Here is a 23,725-nt window from a genome sequence, read left to right as displayed (position 1 = left end):
ATAATCTTTTATTGAATGTTATAAACTTTATTTTGTGTTCTCATCCTTGGAATGAGGGTGAGAAAATTTGATTTTGAATACAACACATTTGTTAACTTTTAATGTTGCAAATCTCTTGGTGTTTAAAATAATAAGTGGTATAACATTCAAAATTTGGGTGTGTTATGATGCATAAGAACCATTCAATTCAAAGCCTGCGTGGGCTTCGTGTAGCAATAATAATAATAATAATAATATTATTATTATAGCATTTAGATGTATTTAAAAATTTGTTTTTTCTTTTTTTTAATCGGGGTCGAAAATATGAAATAATAGGACATATGAAAAAGAAGTGAATAATATTTATTTATCTATTTAAATAACGGGTTAACTATATTTTGACATTGGGTACGAGCAATAAAAGTTGACATTGACAAATAAATTGGTTATGAAATTGATAACATTGAAACTATTCTTTAGATTTTGTGTTGGCCGCCACGAAAATAATGGTCAAATAATTTTGGTTTTAGAAGATATTTAGGTGGGTGTCTGTGTAATATTTTAATTTTATCATTTATTATATTATATAAAAGTAAAATGAGTTCACATCATGAGTCATTTATTATATTATATAAAAGTAAAACAAGTTCACATAATGAGTCATCTTTATTTTTCACATAAATCAAGGATACGAAATAACTTATTTTTTCATAATCATTAATAACACTAATAAACACATTAAATGTAGTAAATCCAACAATAAGATTAGGAACTTTCTCCGCCCCTATGAATGAACTTGTTTTTACAAAAGTATTGCAAGAACAATTTACCTGAACTTGTTACGAGTAAAAGGAGAAAGATAATTTTCAATATTTATTTTATTGAAATTTATTATCAAATACATTAATATTAATTTCTAACATTTTTACTTTATCTAACCATAATAAACTCAATTTCTTATTTACTTTCTCTTTTATTCAGGTTGGTTTATCCTATTAATTCATTTATTACCTCTTAACTCGTTAACCAAATCATCCATGTTATATAAATAGAGGTTAATACAGATTAAATTTTAAAAATCTAATTTAAATTCAATTTATATTTAAATAGTTAGAATTGGATTCAAACTAAATCTAAAGTTATATTGTCGAAAAAAATAATTTAATTTTGTATGGGTTTAAATCTAAAAGTTTGAATTCAATTTTAAACCTAAATCCAATTCTTTTGATATAGACTAAATTTTAATTAGATTTTTAAAACTTATAAACTGGAGTCCGGGCTAATACATAATAAATTGCAAACAATACTCTATGTTTTACACTTCAATCCTCCAAAATAAAATAAAATGAAAACAACATAAACAAATAAAAAACAATACAACGGATTAAATTTAAAATAGTGTAAAATGGAAAATACAGACGAGCATTTATTAAAATATATCGAATTCGTTCCTTACTTAATTGATTCGATAACTATATATCATTTTAATTTAATTTATACACTTAAAAATGACAGGTTTTAGTTTATTCATTACAGTTTTAGAGACAGGAATAAATTCGTTTAATATCAAAATGAATACGTAAGACTTAAAACATAGGACTTATGTATGTTAATGTCAATTGAATGATTTAATAATGTTTCAAAGGATATAATTCTTTAATTATCGATAAAGAATTATGCCGTACTACGTGGAAAAGAAAAATTAAACAGAAGAATGAAAAATGAAATAGAAGTTAAATACATTCTTATAATTTAATTAATAATTTTGATTTAAACTTTAGATAAAGATAAACATAAACATGTTTTTTTTTATGTTTTATACGTTTGGAGGTTAGAAAAAAGAAAGACATTGCACCAACTGCCACGTGGCGTGAAAGGTTTCCTTATGTTACAAAAAGTACAATGATTGTGCAAACAGTATTAAAATAAGGAATAAAGACTATAAATGTGTTGTATTGCGTTGTGTGCAGTGCCGTCTTTGGCTAATATTATGTTTTGGATTGGAAGAGAAAGAGTCAGTGGCGTTGTGCGCGTGTGCGTCTCAGAACATTATGGAAGGTCACCGGAAGCCGTTGAAGCCGCGCCTTGAGCGGCGGAACGCCATGAAGAACATCGATTACCGGTTGAAGGAGGATGAAGACACAGACACCGACACGGACATAGACATAGGTAGTTTGGATGAAAGGAGTTTCCGAGTGGAAGGAATTGACGGCGAATTCGACCGGATATTTCGGAGCTTGGGTCTGTCCGGGCCCGAGGACTTTGCCATCCCAGCGGCGGCTTGGAAAGAAGCCCAGGCCCAGAAGGCCCGCAGCACCGTGAACCTTCAACACGAACCGCCGCCACAAAATAAAAAGCAGAGAGAGGGGGGAATAAATGGCGTTAGGCCTCCCATTTTGGAACCCACGCAGGTTACCTCATCTTGGACCACCCAACAACCAACGGATTCTGATTCCGTGTCACGTGATGAAGACAGTGATGTTGGTGTTGAAGCTGAAATTGAAAAGGTTTCTGCTTTGGTCGGGAATGAGACCTTTGATGTTCAAAACTTGTCGCTGAATGCAACCGGATATTTCGGGTCGTGGCAGAAAGGCGAGATCTTGGGAAAGGGCTCTTTTGGAACTGTTTATGAAGGCTTCACGGAGTCAGTACACTACACTACACTGCTCTTCATTCTCTTTTTTTCTTCCTTTCTTGAGCTTCCCATGCATAGAGATTATCAAAATAAATATTGCAAATTCGTACACCAACTATTTGACATGTTTTCTGTGTCACACTCACACACTTGTTTTGAAAAAAGGAGAACATCAACGAATTATAACTAGTTTGATAATAATACTAAATACTATAATAAATACATTGGTATTTATTTATCTTGTTGATATTAAATTTCACAATTTTTATAATGTGCTTGTCGCTGATGTAGCACATACATTTTCTTTTCCTTGCAGCGATGGGAACTTTTTTGCTGTAAAGGAAGTGTCTTTATTGGATGACGGCAGCCAGGGAAAACAGAGCATTTTCCAGCTTCAGCAGGTGAGAGGCACATATTCCTCATTTGTTTGATCCATCTTATACATAAGCATTTGATAATACATAACTATTTTTGTTCTTCCAGGAAATCTCTCTTTTGAGTCAGTTCCGACACGACAACATAGTTCGATATCTTGGTACTGACAAGGTATGCTGCTTTCTTAGAATGTGTGTGTGCTCTGAAAACTGCATCTTCCTTATGTTTCGTTATCCGGTTTTGGTGATGCTCCTTGAATTATTTTTGTTATCTGTATTTACGTCTTACTATTTCTCAGGACAATGACAAGCTGTATATCTTCCTCGAACTTGTAACAAAAGGATCATTGGCAAGTCTCTATCAAAAGTATCGACTAGGGGACTCTCAAGTATCTTCATACACAAGACAGATTTTGAGTGGCTTGAAGTATCTTCATGATCGTAATGTGGTTCACAGGTAACACGAGTAAAATTTCTATCTTGATTCAATGCAATGATTGTAACCATAATAAGTGCAATCTTTCTTAGGCATTTTGGATTTTCATTTCTTCTTTCTGGTATCCTCAAGAATCTATTTTGAGCCATTTCCACTTTATATGACCATTGAAATCACTAAGTAGTCAAAGTTGGGTGCAGTGGTTGGAAGTTGATGACCGAAGTATCTCAAATTTACATCGACTTCTACATTCTAACTTTACTTCATCGAAAATTTTAAATTTGAAGGGACATCAAGTGTGCCAATATATTGGTTGATGCAAATGGCTCCGTCAAGCTTGCAGATTTTGGATTGGCGAAGGTACATTTCTTGGACAAAATAAACTTTCTTGAGTCAGCATCTTATCACAGCAAATTCCAATGCTAACTTTCTTCCTTTGTAGGCAACCAAGCTGAATGATGTTAAATCAAGTAAAGGCTCTCCCTACTGGATGGCCCCCGAGGTTTGTAATTCCTTATTCAGTTTAGAATTCACAATAATTTCTCACTTGCTTCACTGAGTTTTTCTATATCAGACTGCAGAATCACCATTTTCAGTATTTGTAATTTCATGATGTGCTTAGAATGAGTTTGAATTGTTGGATCATAGGTTGTTAACTTGAGGAACCGTGGATATGGGTTAGCAGCTGATATATGGAGCTTAGGATGTACAGTGTTAGAGATGTTGACGCGGCAACCTCCTTATTCTCATTTGGAAGGAGTATGTCTTAACATTTCACAGTTTTTACTATATTTTTCCACATTCATTTATTACTGAGACTGATTTTTCTCTGTGGCCCTTTGAAATTAGATAAATGATGCTAAATAAGTAGCTTTTTGTTTTCATTTGTTACGATAGATGCAAGCGATATTCCGAATTGGCAGTGGTCAACCCCCACCTGTTCCGGAATCTTTGTCAACAGATGCCCGAGATTTTATTCTTAAATGCTTACAAGTTAACCCTAACAAACGGCCAACTGCTGCCCGGCTATTAGACCATCCATTTGTAAAGAGACCACTTCTGTCTCCCATAAGTCCTGTTTCTCCAAGTATCAATCTTTTACTGTCCTAAGAGATTCTCAATAGTATCTGAGTTATGTGTGTGTGCAGTTCACTTGAGAGGAAGTCCACTTGGTAACTTTGGTGTTGTGAATTAGTGTACATTGATGAACCAATCCAGTTGAGCACAAACTGAAGAAGCTGTGAACGTGATGTGAGAATCATCTTAGAGTGACTTGCTGGACCTCCATGTGTCAAAGCTCTAGCTGTGATAAGCGGAGAAGTTGACTGAAGCTGCGTTTGAATGTGAACAGCTGGTGATTTTAGTGTTGTACATGAGAGGCTTATAAAGAAGCTTTAATCAGCTGCCAAGTGCCTGGAACTTGATAGACCTGTGCTGCAACCTGCTAGCGGTTGTGAGGAAGTTCACTGGACAGATTTGGAAGCGGATTTATTTACTTTTTAGAGAGAAAAGTTACGTAACTTTAGTTCATTTTCATGCCTAAACAAATAAAAGTGAACTAAAGTTACGTGACTTTTTCCTCCAATAAGTCAAAGAATCTGCTTCCGACGGATTTAAAGAGCTGGAATGAAACCTGTAACAAGACTTGAAGTTGACCTGGATGACTGGACACTTGAGAACCTGGAAAGGCATTTGAACTGGCTGGAACATATTGCACATGAAGCTGACTTGTAATTGGCAGTCAAGGTGACTGGTTATGGGCTGTTTTGGCAGTTTGTAGGTTTATCTATAGGCTAGACTATAAAAGACTTGAATCAGAAAACTTAAAAGAGTTTTTTGGCAATTCTGAAAATTCAGTTCACACAAGTTTATAGCTTTCTTGGGTTAGTTTTCTCTGAAGTTCAAGGCAACCTTGACTACAAAGTGAGCTGGGTGGCTTTGGTTCTTCAGAATTTTCTTATTTTGCTGGAGCATTTGAAGGCCTTGACTACAAAGCTAGTTAGGTGATCAAGAGCTGCAGTGTTTGTAACCAAATTTCGTTAGATCAATTCAATCTTGTTTTTACTGTCATCTGCTTTTACAATTCTGGCTTTAATGCACTGCTATTTGATTCTTCTCCTCTTTCCAAAACTTAGTTATGGATTCATACTAAGTTTAGTGAGTACAAAGTGACCATCAATGCGCTAAGGACTTCGTAGATGAGCCTTAGCATGTAAAGCTAGAAAGTGAACACGATTGAAACTCTGGTTTCTGGTCTAGAGTCAAATTTACTTTTAAGGAACTCAACCAGTGATTTTTAGTCCCCTGATCTGTTTTGCACCAAATCTACTTTTCTTTAATTGTTTTCATACTTAGAAACATGTTCCAGACATTAATTTTCAGTTTCAATTCATATTTTGTGGTTTTGGTAGTTTAGGTAGTTATTTTAGTTTTCTAGTCTAGGTTAGGAATAGAATATTCAATTCTAGTGTAGTTTTAGTTTAATTCATTGTTCCGGTAGTCAATTAGGATCAATATATACATGTTTGCATCATCTTATGTTCAATTTAACAAGTGCTGCATAGTAGATTAGGTGATTCAATTTTGCTGTCAAAAGTGCTGTCACGTAACACTGGTTTGAGCAGTGATTCTAAGTTTGTAATGTTGTTTTCTGTTTCTTCATATTTCACCTGCATTACCAGTTATTTTAGTAGTTTTCATGCATTCATATTGAATATAACTCAAAATTTTTTTTGTCAAGGCATACTCCCTTGACAGCTCTGAATAGCTAAGAAATGGAAGTAGTAACCTAACAAAGGAGCTAGTAGTTTTTAGTGTATTCAGTTTTTGGACTTTCTCTTCACTTAGAACAACACAGGGTTTTTGTACATAGCTTAATCAAGGTTTTCAAGTTCTATCAGAATGCAATTACCTCAAACATTCTTTTATGTCAATCCTAATACAAAACTTCTAGCATATAAATTTTCATCACACTTCCTCTTTCTTGTTTGTCTTCATTACAATATATATATATATATATATATATATATATATATACTATTATAATTTATGGTATAATAAGAATTCGTCTTCTAATAATTATCAGGACTTCAACGTAATTTTCAAATTTGTTTTAATTTTCTCTTCTCTTAATTTTAATTTTTAATTTTTTTAAATTTTTTCTCTTTCAAAATTTATAATAAGAATTTGACTTTAATAACAGAATTATGAACTGCTACAATAAACATGTTGATTTAAAGAAATAATATTTTATTAGATTCATTTAAGAGTTGTTTTTAACAAAAACATTACTTGAAGAAAAAAAAAATTAAAATCATAAAAATATTTTTAAGAATAAGGAAAAGGCGGAAAGGAAATAAATGAAAGGAATGTCTGAACTTATGGTACATAGAAATAAATTTTGTCCGCTTAAAATTTTTTCCACTTAAAATTTTGAGAAAAGAGGATCTGTCCCATAATAACTATTAAATTGGGAAGAATCAGGGTGAGCTTCAAATTTTGTCCACTTAATATTTTGTCCACTCAAGTTAATTCAAACAAGCATTAAACAAACACCAACTACCACCCATTATGTTTTCTGAATTCTGAAACGTTTCCTTCAAAAACTAAACTTGTTCAGAAAATTTCTTAAACATATAATTTGAAAATCACTTATTGAGATCCAGATCCAGAAGCCCGTGGGCCCAATTTGGTCATATACTAATTAGGCTTGTCAAAACGATGCGTTTTTGGCATTGATAAGAAAAACATGGAAGAAGTTAGAGACCAAATGCAGTTCTGGTGGTAGAAAATGTCGTCAGAGAAGGAATCGGAGTCTCGGAAATGGAGTTCTGAAGAGATTTCGCGCGAATTCAAAACCCTGGTTAATTCCGGTGATCTTCACTCGCTTAGCCACATGCAACACACCATGTGCGTATCGAAATCCAGTTTCGCTGTTATGCAATAATATTGTGTGTATATGTGTGTTCGTTAATTTGATTGATCGAGTGATTGAAGCGTGTTTCAGATTGGGAAGGTTGCAGGACAGCAATGCGGTGTTGTCGCACTTCAACGATTTCTCTCAAAACTGCATTGCTGAGATTTCCGGTGACATTGCTAGACACACGCGCGTATTGAAATCTGTCAAGTCTGATCTTGATTATATTTTTCAGAAACTCAGGTGATTTTTTTGTCATAGTGTTTTTTTTCTGTTGCTATTACTGCCTCGCCTTTCAAAATTGTTTGGTATTTACTGCTTCATCATCTATTTCCTGTTTTCGCATCCACTTGTTGTTTGGACATTCGAGGGTTCGAGTTCTAGAAGAACGAGGTGGTTTTGTACAAGTAGAATTAAATGCTTAGTTTGGTACTTTAGTTGTGAGATTCTTTCACTTAATGACTAATTTTTAATTTTTTGTGTACATGTCCTAACATATTTAGGACATATTCGAAATGTGAGGCCTTCTTTCAGAACCCAGTTCTCATGAATGAATTGTTACATGAGTGCCAAATATGAGGGCGGCTCTATGCATGAAATGCCCTCTATGTCAAGTCGCCATTAAACGTGGACGCCTTTTACAGCCACTACCAATCATTGAGAGGAGGGTTATAGGACTAATAGTCATCCCAAGGACGGTGGATCACTTGTTGCTCATTTGGATATGTTGTCATTTCACCGCCTCACAACAAGTGACTGACTGAGTAAGAGTATTTTGTCCGACTTTTATCCAGCTTTTATCAGCCATTTCTGGCGTGAATTGATGGGTATGAATTCTGCCTACCATACTTAGTTGGGTGGACGAACTGAGGTTTTAAGGAGGTTGAAATAGTATTTAAAGGCCACGGTTCACCATAAGCCCTCTTCATAGGGTCAGTTTTTGCCTTGGCTGAATATGCTCAATGGCATTTTGCTACATTTATGTGATTTACAGAAGAACTCCTCCTTCCTGATATACAGGCCAACTTTGCAATTAAAGTTGTGGGTTCCTTCTCCTCTTATGTAGAGGAAGTCATGATTTTTTTTAGTATTATTTATTGCTGAAATGGGCAAAAAGAAGAACATGCACTAGAAATGATACTTCATTCTAATACTCTAGAGCAACACCCGAGAGAGCAACAGCTCCTTACAGAGTAGCTTAACAACTACTCGGTCCAACCATAATACGTCAATCCTCCCCCTTCCCCATACTCTTGTACTCCTTAATAAAAGGGATTCTATTCTCTCTCTTTATAACTAATTTTTTTGCCAGCTCATTTTTCCCTTTTCTTTTGTAAACAATCCACTCTTTGGGCTTTGTGACTGCTTCTTGGACAATCCTTTCTTCCGGCCGAATGATTACTGCTTGATCCCCATCAAGATTTCATGTCAATATTGTTCTTGGTCATTGGGTGTGTAAAGTTGCAACCACATCATGAGAAGTTGGATACTGTGTTCTTGTTGAAGGTGTGATTTAATATCATAAAAAAGTAAGCAAGATCAAGTTCAAAACCAAATTATAGGATAGACATTAGTCACTTGTCAACTTATATCTCTACAACAACTACTTAAAGTGCTCAAATTTGATAAAACATCCCAAATGCTTGGATGTGACAATCAAACAACACTACACTTGCATCTTATCGTGACCTTCATGAGACAACCAAACATATTGAGTTGGGTTGTCATTGTTTATAAGTGAAAAACTAGAGTACGAAGGCATCACCACTATATTTGTCAACTCTAGTGAACACTTAGATGACATATTCACCGTCTCTAAAAAACTAAGGTCGATTATATTTGCCACAAGCTAGACACATACAATTTACATGCTCTAGATTGAAGGAGAGGATAATAATTTATCTTATATAATCAAGCATATCTAGATTATATACTACTTATTATTAAGAACATATTTATTTATTTTCGTATCATTGTATTTGTTATTAACAAATATCAAAACTCCTCTATTGATTGTATTAATTCTTTTGTTTTCAATATTCCGCATCAAATCTCCTTTTGTTTGTCAGCATTATTCTTTATAATTTTTTGAGCGTTTTGAGACTCTTTTTGAGAAAAAAAGCCAGGACTTCCGTAAGACAAGAAGGAACCCACAACTTCAATTGCAAAGTTGGCCGGTATATAATTCAAAAGGGAAGGACAGGCTCTTTGCTCCTATAGATAATAGGAGCTGTGTCATTCGTCATACCAAGAATATAAGCTGACAAAAAAATCCAAACAACACACTGTTGGGCTGGATTTTTTCATGATTGTACATGTGTCTAGGCTACCTGGGAAAGTAGGTGTTAATTAGGAAGTGTACTGAAGGGTGGAATTGGATGCTGGTTTTTGGGTGCTTTATATGGTGGGATTGGGTGGAGAAATGACAGGAAATAATGTTGACAATCCTCGTCCTGTGCTTGTCCTTCTCGTTATCTTTGGACGTAATATTCTTCTGCTATTTCCCATGATTAAGAATGTATTTTGAGCCACTAGTGATTCCAAGACTCAAAGATATGAAGGGAAAAGGAGTTCAAAATAGTTAAGCAGAAAAGAAAGCCATTGAGAATGCAAGACCGAAAGATATGAAGGCAAAAGATTATGTCTTCCAAGTAATGATGAAATCTAGAGACCATTTTGAACAAAGATGTAACGGAAAGCTGAGGCTCCTCGAAGGAGGGTGACGTGAAGGGAAGAAAATTCTAAATAGTAGAGATATTAGAAAATCACTTAAGTGGGAGGCTCGAGTTTGTAGGGTAATAAACTTTTTGGGGAGAGCTTTTTCAAGTTCGTCCAAAAAAATCAGTCTTCAACAGTGCCTATTTTTTGAGATGTTTTTTTTATGTAAGCAAATAGTATCAAACCTTCATAAATTACATGTCTTAGGCTTTTTTCTATCAGTAATGGAAATTTTGCATGATCCTATTATCAATCATCGTTGTCTGCAAGGTTTTTCTTCTTTATCTATCAAGCCTAATGCCTGACACTTAAGGGGGAGTTAGAGATCCCGAAGGAAACTTTGTCAATAATATTTTAACACACCCTTGCCATTGTTGACAAGCTACCACTCAGTAAGGCGAAGGTAAACAATGTTGTAGTCATTGAGAAAATATTGAGATCTATGATGCTTAGGTTCAATTATGTGATGTCTATTAAGGAATCAAGGGGATTGATTACTGAGCAGTTTTATACTATATGAGACTTATGTTCCTTTTTTTGGACAAAGATGCTGTTAGCCACTCTGTTTTCCATTGCAGTTGAATATGTTCCTGCAGTTTCTTGCACCTGTCAATTCATGTGCATGAAGGTGGTGGCACAACAATTTTCTGTGACACTGATTCTTAGCTCTCAAAGAATCATGTTTTTCATGCCCATACATAGATGCTCTTTCACAAGGTTTGTAAGTTAGTTCACGAACAATTTGTGGATATAATGACATACCCAGTATAGCATGATTTCCTTGTAATGCTTTGAGGTTCATTAGGACTATGTGTTGGCCCAATTGAAAACTGAATAAGTTGCTATTCAGTCTTAGGGAGAATATTAAGTTATTAATATTTGAATTATTTTTGTCTTGAACTAATCTTTAAATGTTAGTGATTTAGATAATCTCTATCTTCTAGGAATAAGATATTGGCTTTGTTGAAGATTATTGCCGTATTAGTGTATGAATATAGCTTAAATTTTTTTTCTCCAACCATTTTGACTATCTACGTGTAAAGATTCCCAATTTGGAGATGATAGTTGAGAGAAGGGAGGAAGAGGCAGGTGGATGATTTTGTTTTATATATTGAACTAGTGATTCATGTATGCCAAGTTCAAATTCATTGTGAAGGAGCGCATGTCGGATATGAAGTCCTTTCTGTGTTGTGTTCTACCAAACAACTTAAGCCTTTGGGAAATTTCTTTTATATGTGCATGTGGTACACTTTTCTTCTGTATCAAAATCTTTAGACAGATATTCCATCTAAGGCCTTTATCATCTATATCTGTCTCACTGTTAAGTCTAGTGTCTTGAATGTCAATGATATCACAAATACATAGATTTAGTTGAATTGTTATAAGATTGCTGTGATCGCATTAAAGGTTTCACCACTTTGCTATTGGCTCCTCATTATTTTGTCATATAGTTATGTATTTTTGGCTTTCAACACTTCCTTGTTTGTGGACTTGATATGGCTTGACGACTAGCTAGCTGGTGAGTAGGTTCAGAAACCAATCAACAGTTACGATTTTAGACAAAATTGGCAGAGTCTACTCAGGTGTAGATGGAAATACTCAATTATATGTGTGTATAGAGAGATTACTCAATTATATCTATCAGCCATTGACGAAGACAGACCAGTGCATATGATACACACCCATACAATATAATGGAATTCCTATTATTGTGTGTTTATTGACATCATATGTAGACAAAGTGGTGTTTTTTTGGTGTTCCCTCCCTCCCTATAATGGTTATCATCAACCTTTTCTTCGTTGTGTAATAACGAATGCTGAATGATGAAAGAAAACATACCTTTTGGGCATACACTCAGTTGCTTTGAGTTTTTTTAAACAATCCAAAATTGAAGAGAGAATTCCACAACGGAGCAAAACCTAGGATGGGCGTTGATTGAGAATGTTGAAGATAATAAGTCTTTAGTAAGGACAAAGAAGTATTGATGACATTGGTAGACGACAGGAAATCTGGTGAAGCCAGAAAGGCACAAGCCAAAGCTGATAGTGGCTATCCTCTAATAAACGAATCCATGAAAATCCATGAAACTGGTGATAACTATGGAATTAGGTCTCGTGTTTAGATACACCATTTCGATTTCTCACAAGTGTTGAGTAATCCTGATCTTAATTGGTAGTACATTTTTTTATGTTTCCGAATTTGAAGATTGCCAAATGAAACGTAACAGATGATAAATTTAGGCAACAGTATAAGAAATGTGATAAATGTGTAAAAACGTAGCGAAGAACCTTCTATTTTTGCTTGCTACAACCACCCACATACATCTTTAATTTTCTCTTTTTGGTGACCTATTTTTCTGCTTGGTTCGCAGGAGTATGAAATCAAAAATTATGGCAACTTATCCTGATGCATTTCCTGAAGACTCAACGGGCGAAGTGATTGATGATCGGAGACCAGACCTTGAAATGCCCAAGTAACTAATGTTATGAACGCCATTAGCTCAATAGACAATGGAACTGTTCCTTCATTTATTTTAAATACGCATTTAGTTCCTGTAAAATAATTTAACGAATAACTTTTCTTTAATTTCTTGCTCCTAACAAATTCAAACAGTGCTTCGAATAATAAAGTAAAATGTTATCAAAAATATTTTAGGATCAAAAGTAAATAATAGGTACTATTGTTTTAAAAAAACAACACTATGATAGAAACTAAAACACTACAAGAATTGCAAATTAAAAATTAAATCTGCTTGAAGTATTCATTTCAACTCAAGTTACTTCGAAAAACTCAATAGTAAAAAATACTACTTCAAAATTAATTCTCAGTCAATTTCATATACAGAAGGAACGGCAACCTATAACACGTAAAATGATGCACAACTTCATTGCGAATAGTTCAACGACTCTTCTCGATTCTAGATGAAATAACGTAATTTCTTCAAAGAGAGACTACGGAAGGAATTAAATGATTGAGAAATCAAAGCAGAAGAGGAAATGTAAATGAAGTAAACAATATGTGATCTTCACAAGACAGAAAACACTATTACATAAAAGATTGTCCACAAATATAATTCTTTCTCCAGTATGCCCATGTCAATCATCGGATAGAAAATAAACAGACTAAATTAAGACGAAAAACTTAAAAAAGCATAAAAACCAACTATATTTCAGTATTTCCCACCTTGCTTCTACCCCTGTTGAAAGAAACAAAGAAAGCTGCTCTGCAACAAAGTAGATCTAAATTTACAAGACAGGAAACCACCAACCAAGTAAAAGAAAGAAAGGAGAAAAAGGCAAAGAGAGAAAGATAAAAGCCCGAACAAAAACCAAAAAGATATAAGCATCTTAAGCAGAAACCCTAAAAACCCAAAAACCCTAGGAGTAAAGACTGTTAGGAGCTAACCACTGTAAACAAAACCCAATGAGAAGGGATTGGTGCTAGAATTCTATGAACTAACTCCGCCCAGCCAATCTCAATATACAGATCTTTATCTTCACTAGGCAACCAATCACTATATTCAGACTGCAAGAGAAGGCAGGACAGATCAAAACAGGCGGAACCCAGTAGCCGAGACATATATTCCTAAGAACCAATATTTGAGAATTGGACCCGCCTTCTTCATACACTTGACCTTAGCAACCATTAGCAATCCCATTGCTGCCTAACGCAACCTTACCCTCAGAAACAACTGGTTTAGCACCCTTTGGGGCCTCTCCAGTTTTTGAAATAGATCCATTCTCGGCAACTTTCGGCTCTTCGCCATCCTTTTCAGCAAGGTTAGACTCCTTCAGCAACTCTGATTCAGACTTTTGAATAGTAACTTCACCATTTACCTCAACCTTCTCATCTGTAGGTTTCCCTTCCCACACCTACATAAACATATAATTAATAAACATCAGCACACAATCTAATACTTTCACATAATTAGGATACATGAAATATCACTTGCCTGCTTTGGGTATTGTTGCTTTGCTTTCTTCTCCAAAATAGTCTTCTGACGGGCCTCATAAAACCCAAAATCATCCAGAATGCATGTCTTGCTGGTATATTCCTTGAAGATTTTGATTAATTTCAACCCAGGCTCCAACATTACCTGCAACATAAACACAGTGGATCAGATTAAAGTAAGAGGCACTGCTAAAAGAAACAGCAACTAAATATGAGCGGGACCTAATTACCTCTTGGGTATCCCGACTGTTTGTGACAGGTTTGTTCTCATTGTTGTCCAGCGTAATGTGCCTCAACAAATTGTTAGGTACATCCTTAACAATGTGCCACTTTAAAGGAAAACAACCATTCCACTTGTCTTGCTGCCAATACTCAACACTCTTATTAAAATCAACAGGACCAATCATTTCAGCAAGCCCCACGAATTGGCCACTGGTATTAACCTGCATAATAAAAACACAACAAATTAGATTAAAATTACCATATAAGAAAATAGAAAAAATCAACACCATATGGAGAGATGCTTACTGAGAAGAATAGGAATACAGGGCAGCCACCAGGTTTCTGCTGTGCCTCCTGGTATGCAGCATCAAGCTTTTTGTTGCCATTTTGTGTACTGGCCCACACGTTGTATTTTATGCTCTTGTGAATATCATCCTCGCTGTAAGACTTGATGACAAAAAATTTGGCATCGGCATATTCCTCTGGAAAATCAGCTTTGTTGTATTGATCTCTGTCAGGAACAGTGCTAGTTTTGTCTTTCTCCTCATCTGTACTTAGAGTTGCTGGTAAATTCTGGCCTTTCACTGCTAGAACAGTTGGTGCAAAACCCTTCTGGTTCTTACCACCTTTAGCCCTAGGTCCTCTGTTTAGTTCATTCAAACCATCTACATTCTCATTGCCATAGCCAAAGTAACCACCACTTCTTCCCCTGGTTTTGTACTTACTGTCAACAGCTAACCAAGCCCTTCCATTAGTGCGGGTATCATACCCATGTGTTCCATAACCCATTCCAGATCTGACAGTGCTCCCGTATTGACCATATAACTTGTTTGGATACATCCTATTTATGAAGTTATGGGTGGCACCCATGGCAGGCATTGGTCTCGGATGGTGCAAGCCCTGTCAAAACAAAACTTGCTTATAAATAACCATAATAGCAGACTAGGTAGACAACAGTACATCACATACAACAAACTAATAAAAAATCCAAAATATTGTGCATACCATAAATTGAGAATTAGGACGAAAAGTCTGGTTCCTTGAAGCATTGTTGTTGCCACCTGATATTGTGGGAGTGATGGCTGAGCTACTCACAGGCCTTGGCTGCCCATCTGAAAATAGTGGGGCGTCTAGCCATGGGATTGGTGATCGTACTCCATCAAAACCAAATCTTGGATCTTGATAACCTGAAGTTGGACCACGACCTGGCATAGGAACCCTTTCATTTGAAGCTTTGGAACTATAAGATGAATTCTGATTGGCCTGTTTAACAGGAGCAACAGAATTATTACCTTTAGCATTGCCACCGTTTGCTACACCATTAGAATTTCCATTGGCTGCTTCGACAGGGAGAGTCTTTTGATCGGCACCAACTGAGGTCGAAACCTCACCCTGAGGAAGGACAGCAGGAGTAGGTGTGAATGGCGCACTTGTTGGTGTTAACGGTTGAAAATAGGGAGGATACTGATAATGTTGAGGCCCGTACAACTGACCATCATTACCCATGGTTGGAACTGGAGACCCTGCTGGCGAATAGGGGCCATAGGGAGCATATCCATACCCATGGTGATAAACTAGAGACCCGTTATCCCCATAAACTCCCTGACAATAAATCAAAAAAGCAGCGCAGACAATAGCATTAGCATTGGGTCAAAAGGCTGCAGAAAGTGGAAAACGGTAGAGTAAAATTTCTCACCGAAGTCATCTCAACTCCTTCCGAATTCACATATCTAGAATAATCATCCCACTCGTTACCAGTTCCGTCATAACCTGTAATGAAACAAATAATTTAGCTTGCACGAGATTTAAGCAAAGCATTAAGAGAACTCAGTTACAAGGAATCCATCTTCGCTTGCGGTATTTACCCATAAACTTACCACCATAATAATATGCAGTAGACGGATAACCATTTGGGAGGTAACACACAGTAGGATCAATGAAATCTTGTAACACTGGGGTCACAGACCGATCGTACGACGGGATCTGGCCATTTGCAGCATTTCCTGAATCAACTGATCCATACTGATTCCCAGTGGCCTACAGAATTGTACAAATCAACTCAATAAACACACAATTCACTAAAAGAACACATATAACAGTTACAAACATCTCATTTAACATGTCAAAAGTTACAAGATTGATACACGTGAGGCAAATCGTGAAATTTATATACCAAACATAAAAAAACACATGCTTCTACCTTCTTGGTGGGTTCAGGCATCTCCAAGGCCTTAGGCTGAGTTTCTAGCGTTAGCTTCTGCAGCAAATCAGTTGCTTCTGTAGCAAATCAGTGAAGGAATACCAAAAAGCTGTCGCGAAATAAAAGTTCTCAACATTGATAAAACCTAAAACTCATCACACGAACAACAAAAATCCAAAAGACCTCAAAACCCCGATACCCAACCACTCAGACGAGTCAATTTAAACCACAAAGTCAACGTAAAAAATTCAAGCAGATTTCACCTAAAACACTCAACCGCACAAAAACCCCCAACACGCAACTATCACAAATCAGCAAGCAGACCACCAAACCCTACAAGATCACCCTTAGCAGAGCCCAAAAATTAGGTTTAGGAACGAAAACGTAACAGATCCAATCAGCGATTCAACAGAACAGAACAGATCAAGAAAGCAAGCACGAAAGGTAAATTGCACAAAATAAAAAGGATACGATCCGCGGGATTAGCAACGGTAGCCATGTCAAATCAAGCACGAGATCTGGTGCTCCTTGGGACACAGAAGCGAAAATCGGAAGCCTTAAATCCAAATCGAAATCGAGGGTTTAAGCCCCAAAATCGAAGAGTCGAGAAACCCTAAAGAGAGTGAAACAGAGAGAGAGAAAAGGATAGAGAGAGAGAGAGAAGAGAGGGAAAGAGAAGAAAAGAGAGAGAACTAAACACAACACAACACACAACGGGTCTCGCAGCCGCCAAGGGTTTGGGTTTTTGGGGAGAGAGGGTTTTGGTCCTCCAAAAGCAGTGATTCAAATAGCACCACCACGCTCTCTTTTCGCACTCTCCACTCTCACCCGCGGGTCACTCCGTGATCTCATTCACTCTCTATCATTGGCCCTTCTCCACACGTGTCGCTCCCCCATTCGACTTCCCTTTTCTAAATTATTTTCCCTCTCGCGTCATTATTGGTCTGTCGCGCTCGCTGGGTAGTGACCACGAGTGACTTTAAAATTCCCCTTGTGAATCTTGTAGATGCGGGGTTTGGGCAAAAGATGGAAACCCTAATTAGAAAATGACAGAAATGTCCTCGTCCAGCTGGACTTGTGGTAACCCTTCTTCGGTTTTTTCTTTGCCTCCTTCTGTCATGTGCTCCACCACATATCGTGTTCAAATTCATTTCGAGTTTATCAAAAAGAAAAAAAAAAAGCAAATAAAAATTAATAATTCATAAATAACCATATCCTGCGTTTCAATTAATACAATACTCTCTCTCTCTTTTTTCAGTTTTAAGAATGCTGCCAATTTTTTTTCCATTATTAGATTAGGATTTAAATTTAACAATATATAAAATAAAACAACTATTACTGTAAATTATTAAGAATTTAAATTGTAGGTAGCTTAGATATTAAGATACCACGTTTTCAACACTAGTAACCGGTCAAAATGAGGAAGATAAGAAAGATATAGGATCGGCGTTTAATTTAATATCATTTGGTAAGATAATAAGATTGTATAAATTTATCTTCTTTCATGTAGTCATTCTAATGCTATTTATTTATATATAAAAAAATAAAAAATAAAAACTAGATAGGAAACTTGTTGACCTGGTTATAATTGATGCTGATTCAAAAATTATGACTATTGATTCCAATGGTTATGGAAATGATAAATATTAGTGAAAAAATGTGTTATGTAATTGAGTTATTTCTTTAATAGTAATAAAAAATAATAAAATCATAATTATAAAAATAAATATTTTTTATAAATTTATTTGTTATAAGTAATTTTTTGTTATATAGTTAAGTTGTAAAAAATGATTAAATTTAAAATAAATATATCAATTAATGAATAAAATTAATAAGATGGTTATTTAAGGCTTATATATGTTTTTTTGTCTTTTTACTGAAAATCAAGAGCAGTTCTTTTTTAAAAATTTTGACAAATTTAGTCATTTATTTTTATAAATGTGTCGATTTAGTATTTTATTTGATATTTCAAACGTGTTTTATGATAGTGGAGATGTGTTAAATAATGTAAATAACTCAGATGTTATCATGAAACGCGTTTGAAACATCAAATAAATTTAACAAAAAATTGGTTAAAATGACTAAATTCACATATTTATAGAAATGGAAACTAGATTAGTTCAAAATTTTGAGGAGAGATTAATTCCAAATTCCAGTTAAAATATAGAGACTAAAATCATATTTAACTTGTTATTTTAATTTAAGAAGCAATAAATTTGTTTTTTATTAAACGATAAAATTAAAAGATAAATTATATATATAAAAGAGTTTCTTTATAAAATGATAAAGATTATTTAATGAGTATGAACTAAAAATAATAAATATTGATTTAATTTTTTTCATAAAAATTAATAAAACATGCGTTAAAAATTAAATGTTGATATTCGTTGTTGTCGTTATTGTTTAATTAAATTTCAATAACATCTTTCACATCATTAATTCGAGAGTAACCTTCCAAATAACAAATAAGGATATATTAGGCACCACTGTCAACTTTGACATCCAGCTGTGCTGACAATGAAAAGTTCATCAGTCATTTGTTATCACATAAAAATATATTAAAAATAAAACACAAAATAATAAAAATTATGAGGGAGCACACCAAACTCATTATAGAAATTTCACTTAATGAAAAATCCATAAATTATACCTAATATAAGATAAATAAATACATAGAGGTAAAACGTTAAATAACTTATATTGTTATCTATGAATTAAAGCTAAAAATTAGCTAACTTATCAACACAATTATTTTTTTAATGAAAAAATACGAGAAACTTTGAACTTGGTATGACTACAAAACTGAAAGTAATTTTGTGTTTTTTAGTGAAATTGAAGCAAAACTAAGAGTATGTGGGAGTTATTTAATTACACATAGGAAAATTTTAATACATTGCAATATAACCACAAAAAAATATTTTTTATGCCTAACTTACTTTTTCAAGATAACACTTTAGGAAATAATGCTATGTTAACATGGTTTTGGTCAATTTTTCATGAAAAAAACATTCTTATGTCACAATCGTGCAGTGAAATGATTCGTGAATGGACAAAAACCAAGAGACATTGAATTGGTTTTTGATAAAATTATTGCTTTTAAAAAATTTTCCCAAAAATTTGTGGTTTAAAATAAAGTTTCAGTTCCTTTAAAAGCAAGTTTAGATAATTAAAGAGTATAGGGAAGAAAATCAACACTTGTTTAAGATAAAAAAACCCTACGTCCAATTGTTAATCTCTTAAACAAATAGATTAATTCAATCACAAAAATAATCACAATACAATCAGATTAATATGTAATTTTTATTATATAATTAAGTTGTAAAAAATTATTAAACTTAAAATAAATATATCAATTAAAGAATAAAATTAATAAGATGGTTATTTTAAGCTTATATATGCTTTTTGTCTTTTTACTGAAAATTAAGACCAATATTTTTCAAATTTTTTGACAACTTTAGTCTTTTTTATAAATGTGTATATTTAGTATTTCATTTGATATTTCAAGCGCGTTTTATGATGATGGAGATGTGTTAAGTGGTATAAATAACTCAAATGTTATCATAAAATGCGTTTGAAACATCAAATAAATTTAACAAAATTTGGTTAAAATGACTAAATTTACATATCTATAGAAATGGAGACTATATTATTTCAAAATTTTGAAGATGGATTAATTTCAAATTTCACTTAAAATATAGATATCAAAAACATATTTAACTCGTTATTTTAATTTAAGAAGCAATCATTTTGTTGTTTATTAAACGATAAAATTAAAAAGATAAATTATATATATAAAAGAGTTTCCTTTATAAAATGATAAAGATTATTTAATGAATAGGAACTAAAAATAATAAATATTGATTTAATTTTTTTATAAAAATTAATAAAACATGCGTTAAAAAAAATGTTGATATTCGTTGTTGTCGTTATTGTTTAATTGAATTTCAATAACATCTTTCACATCATTAATTCGAAGGTAACCTTCTAAATAAAAAATAATGATATATTAGGCATCGCTGTCAACTTTGACATCCAACTGTGCTGACAATGAAAAGTTCAACGATCAGTTGTTATCACATAAAAATTTATTAAAAATAAAACACAAAATAATAAAAAGTATGAGGGAGCACCCCAAACTCATTATAGAAATTTCACTTAATGAGACATCGATAAATTATACCTAATATTAGTTAAATGAATATATAGAGGTAAAACGTTAAATCACTTATGTTGTTATCTATGAACTAAAGCTAAAAATTTGCTAACATATCAACACAATTATTTTCTTAACGAAAAAATACGAGAAACTTTGAACTTGGTATGACTACAAAACTGAAGTAACCTTATTTTTTGTGTTTTTTAGTGAAATTGAAGCAAAACTAAGTATGTGGGAGTTGTTTAATTATACATAGAAGAATTTTAATACGCTGCAATATAACCACAAAAATACATTTTTATACCTAACTTACTTATTAAAAATAACACTTTATGAAATAATGCTTTGTTAACATGGTTTTGGTCAATTTTTCATGAAAAAAAAATCTTATGTTATAATCGTGCACTGAAATGATTCGTGAATGGACAAAATCTGAGAGACACTGAATTGGTTTTTGATAAAATTATTACTTTTAAAAAATTTCCCCAAAAATTTATTGTTTAAAATAAAATTTCAGTTCCTTTAAACGCAAGTTTAGATAATTAAAGAGTATAGGGAAGAAAATCAACTCATATATCTAGATTGGTTAAGATCAAAATACCCTACGTTCAATTGTTAATCTCTTAAACAAATAGATTAACTCAATCACAAAAATAATCACAATACAATCAAATTAATAGAGTAAAGGTTTAGAAAACACCTCTCTTAAAGATACAAGAGATGAAGAAACATTTCCTCTGAATCAGACAGAGGACGACAAACTTTTCTAGCAACAACAATAACACTCAATCTCTCAAGAACCCACTTAGGAAAAGTTATCGCTCAACCTACACTAGGCTTTTCAAAGCAATTTTTAAGAACGGTAAGAGAAACATTTTGCAGTAACAACACTTGAACTCTGATTCTTAAAAAGTTAAGTTTGAGGTTGGACTGCAATTCTTTAAATAGAGTCTCAAAAATTAGGTCAACTAACTGAACAAACAAGTTCAAAACTTATAGGAATAATCGATTGTCATAAGTGATAATTGATTATTCCAGTGTGTTTTCTAAAACAAAAGTTTGAGCTGATAATCGATTATTCCAGTGGGTTTTCTGAAAAAATGAACAAAACTTAGGATAATTGATTATCCTTAGTGATAATGGATTATCACAGTAAATTTTACAAAAATGAAAGGATCCCAAAAAGATTTAGAGTTCGATGTTGTTTTTATGCTAATTTAAACTACTCAAAACATAATTAACTTATTACAAGAAAGCTTTAAACATCAATTAACTTGTCTTCAAATTATCTTCCAATACTTGCTTGAGATTCCTTGTCATTGTCAATTTTTTTTTTTAACTTAAATCTTCCTCTTTTGCCAACATCTTATGTATTTAATTTTGTAGGGATAAAACAAAAAAATCAATAAAAATAATATATTACTTTTATTAAATCATTGTGTGGTAATAATTATTACTAACATTTTTTTTCAAGTATGAGTCTCTTTCATATCAACACCCATACTTAAGTATGAGTCTCTTATAAATAATAATGCATCACATGCTTTTTTTTATAGCAATGAATGTGAATCTCTTCCACATTGATTGATACATCCATTCTAAGGTGAAAGAATTTTTAATCACGAGTACCTATTGGCTAGTGATCCTTGGTTGTATTACCATCCCTTATAATAAGACACGCTTGCTTCAAACCTTTGTTAAAAAACTTGATACAATGACCAATTGTACTATACTTATCCAAGTCGATTACCAAGATGGATCATCAATTTTAACACCACTGTTGGTTCTTTTTAAGGAATGATTTATGGATAAGATTCAACAACAATGACATATGTGTCAAACCCAATGTTATAGGTCTATATTCATTCAAGCCAACGGGATTATCCTTCAATGGTATGAGAGATATGTAGGAAACATTACATCCCTTTGGGATTGAGCTATTTAATTGAAAATCATTTACTACTTGTAGCACTTCCTATTTTAAAACCCCTTAATGTTTCTTGATGAACCCAAATTAAAATCATCTGGTCCATGGCTCTTAATGTCCTCACACATCCATACCGATCTTTAACTTTTGCCTCTATAATGGTTTGGGTTAACATCTCATTATCTAGTGAGGTTATGGTTTGGAGTTAAACTTTCCATAGTCTAATTTCACTAGCAGTTGACTTCATTAATCTCTCTTTGAAATAATCCTTCATTAATCATGTTCTATGTAGAATACATTATATAATTAACATTATGTTTTCTATAACTTATTGGAAAAAATAAGCTCTGGAAGGATATGGGTAGCTGAATATGTAAAAAAAGGATTTTAATTCCATTAAAAATCGAGAAGAAAACTGGAAAGAAGGTAATCCATAAGAGAAGACCATAACTTTCAAAGAGTTTATTTTGAATTGTGATATAATTCATTTTCTTATTGATTTGACATGTGTTTGAGAATTTAATTGTGTCTGAATCTAATATCAAGTAAAAGTGAAAAAATTGAATAACACATAAGAAAGAAAAGTTATAAATGTATTGTCTTATGATTTTTAGATTGGAGGTATTGTCAATCATTCATGCAAATTTTACTATGTCTAATTGATAGTGTGTTTTTTCAGTAAATTCTTTTGAAAAAAAAGATATTAGTAGTATCAAACTAAAAGTTTATTTTGGTTTTGATAACTCATTCATATGAATATAATCTGGAATCCGTACGATAAGACTTTTGATGCACATATCATATTATACTCATATGAATCAATCACCAAGACAAATCATTGGTTTTGATATCACTTATGAGTCTATTGAGAAAGGATAGGGAGACATATAATATTAATGAGACATGAGTCCAACTACATAAGGAATTAATAAAAAAATTTAAAAAATAGATTTTTGGGTCTTGATCTTTATATATAATGTTTCACTTCCTCATTTTTACTCAACGCGAGACTTAGATTCACTTATATTCCCATATAATATCAGAGGAATGCTTAGTAAAATTATAGATTTGAAAATATACATACATTTTCACTCATAGCCAACGTTATACCCTTACTAGAATTTGGAATACATACTGAGTAAGTGATTGTGTATGAATTTATATTCAAATTATATGTTCCAATTACTTAATTATCCAAATTTTAATTTAT

At 33.2% G+C, this 23,725-nt stretch overlaps 3 protein-coding genes across 4 annotated transcripts; 2 read left to right on the top strand and 1 right to left on the bottom strand.

The window, feature by feature from the left end:
- Positions 1 to 1,930: 1,930 nt before the first annotated feature.
- On the top strand, positions 1,931 to 5,494 carry LOC114178405 (mitogen-activated protein kinase kinase kinase 1-like). The gene is made up of 8 exons (XM_028064277.2): positions 1,931 to 2,623; positions 2,931 to 3,015; positions 3,098 to 3,160; positions 3,288 to 3,445; positions 3,712 to 3,784; positions 3,867 to 3,926; positions 4,073 to 4,183; positions 4,322 to 5,494. The coding sequence occupies exons 1-8, from the start codon at positions 2,031 to 2,033 to the stop codon at positions 4,532 to 4,534; spliced, it is 1,356 nt and encodes a 451-aa protein (XP_027920078.1). The 5' UTR covers positions 1,931 to 2,030; the 3' UTR covers positions 4,535 to 5,494.
- A 1,560-nt stretch (positions 5,495 to 7,054) lies between these two features.
- LOC114176492 (kxDL motif protein) lies at positions 7,055 to 12,706 on the top strand. Its single transcript, XM_028061545.2, has 3 exons — positions 7,055 to 7,333; positions 7,431 to 7,583; positions 12,431 to 12,706. The coding sequence occupies exons 1-3, from the start codon at positions 7,215 to 7,217 to the stop codon at positions 12,534 to 12,536; spliced, it is 378 nt and encodes a 125-aa protein (XP_027917346.1). The 5' UTR covers positions 7,055 to 7,214; the 3' UTR covers positions 12,537 to 12,706.
- Positions 12,707 to 13,062: 356 nt separating this feature from the next.
- Positions 13,063 to 17,192, bottom strand: LOC114178414 (YTH domain-containing protein ECT4-like). Of its 2 annotated transcripts, XM_028064291.2 has the most exons (10): positions 16,904 to 17,192; positions 16,433 to 16,509; positions 16,110 to 16,269; positions 15,929 to 16,002; positions 15,525 to 15,834; positions 15,238 to 15,437; positions 14,539 to 15,132; positions 14,241 to 14,453; positions 14,012 to 14,155; positions 13,063 to 13,931 (listed from the first exon to the last, which is right to left on the bottom strand). In XM_028064291.2, the coding sequence occupies exons 1-10, from the start codon at positions 16,929 to 16,931 to the stop codon at positions 13,695 to 13,697; spliced, it is 2,037 nt and encodes a 678-aa protein (XP_027920092.1). In that variant the 5' UTR covers positions 16,932 to 17,192; the 3' UTR covers positions 13,063 to 13,694. The 2 variants fall into 2 exon arrangements, with proteins under 2 accessions (XP_027920092.1, XP_027920091.1); XM_028064290.2 differs by having other exon boundaries at positions 15,238 to 15,834.
- Positions 17,193 to 23,725: the final 6,533 nt, after the last annotated feature.

The sequence above is a fragment of the Vigna unguiculata genome, chromosome 3 (assembly GCF_037176805.1).
Source record: "Vigna unguiculata cultivar grain cowpea cultivar isolate G323 ecotype 2 chromosome 3, ASM3717680v1, whole genome shotgun sequence".
NCBI lineage: Eukaryota > Viridiplantae > Streptophyta > Magnoliopsida > Fabales > Fabaceae > Vigna > Vigna unguiculata.
The sequence above is the reverse complement of the archived record's forward strand: the minus strand, read 5'-3'. Positions and strand labels throughout refer to the sequence as shown.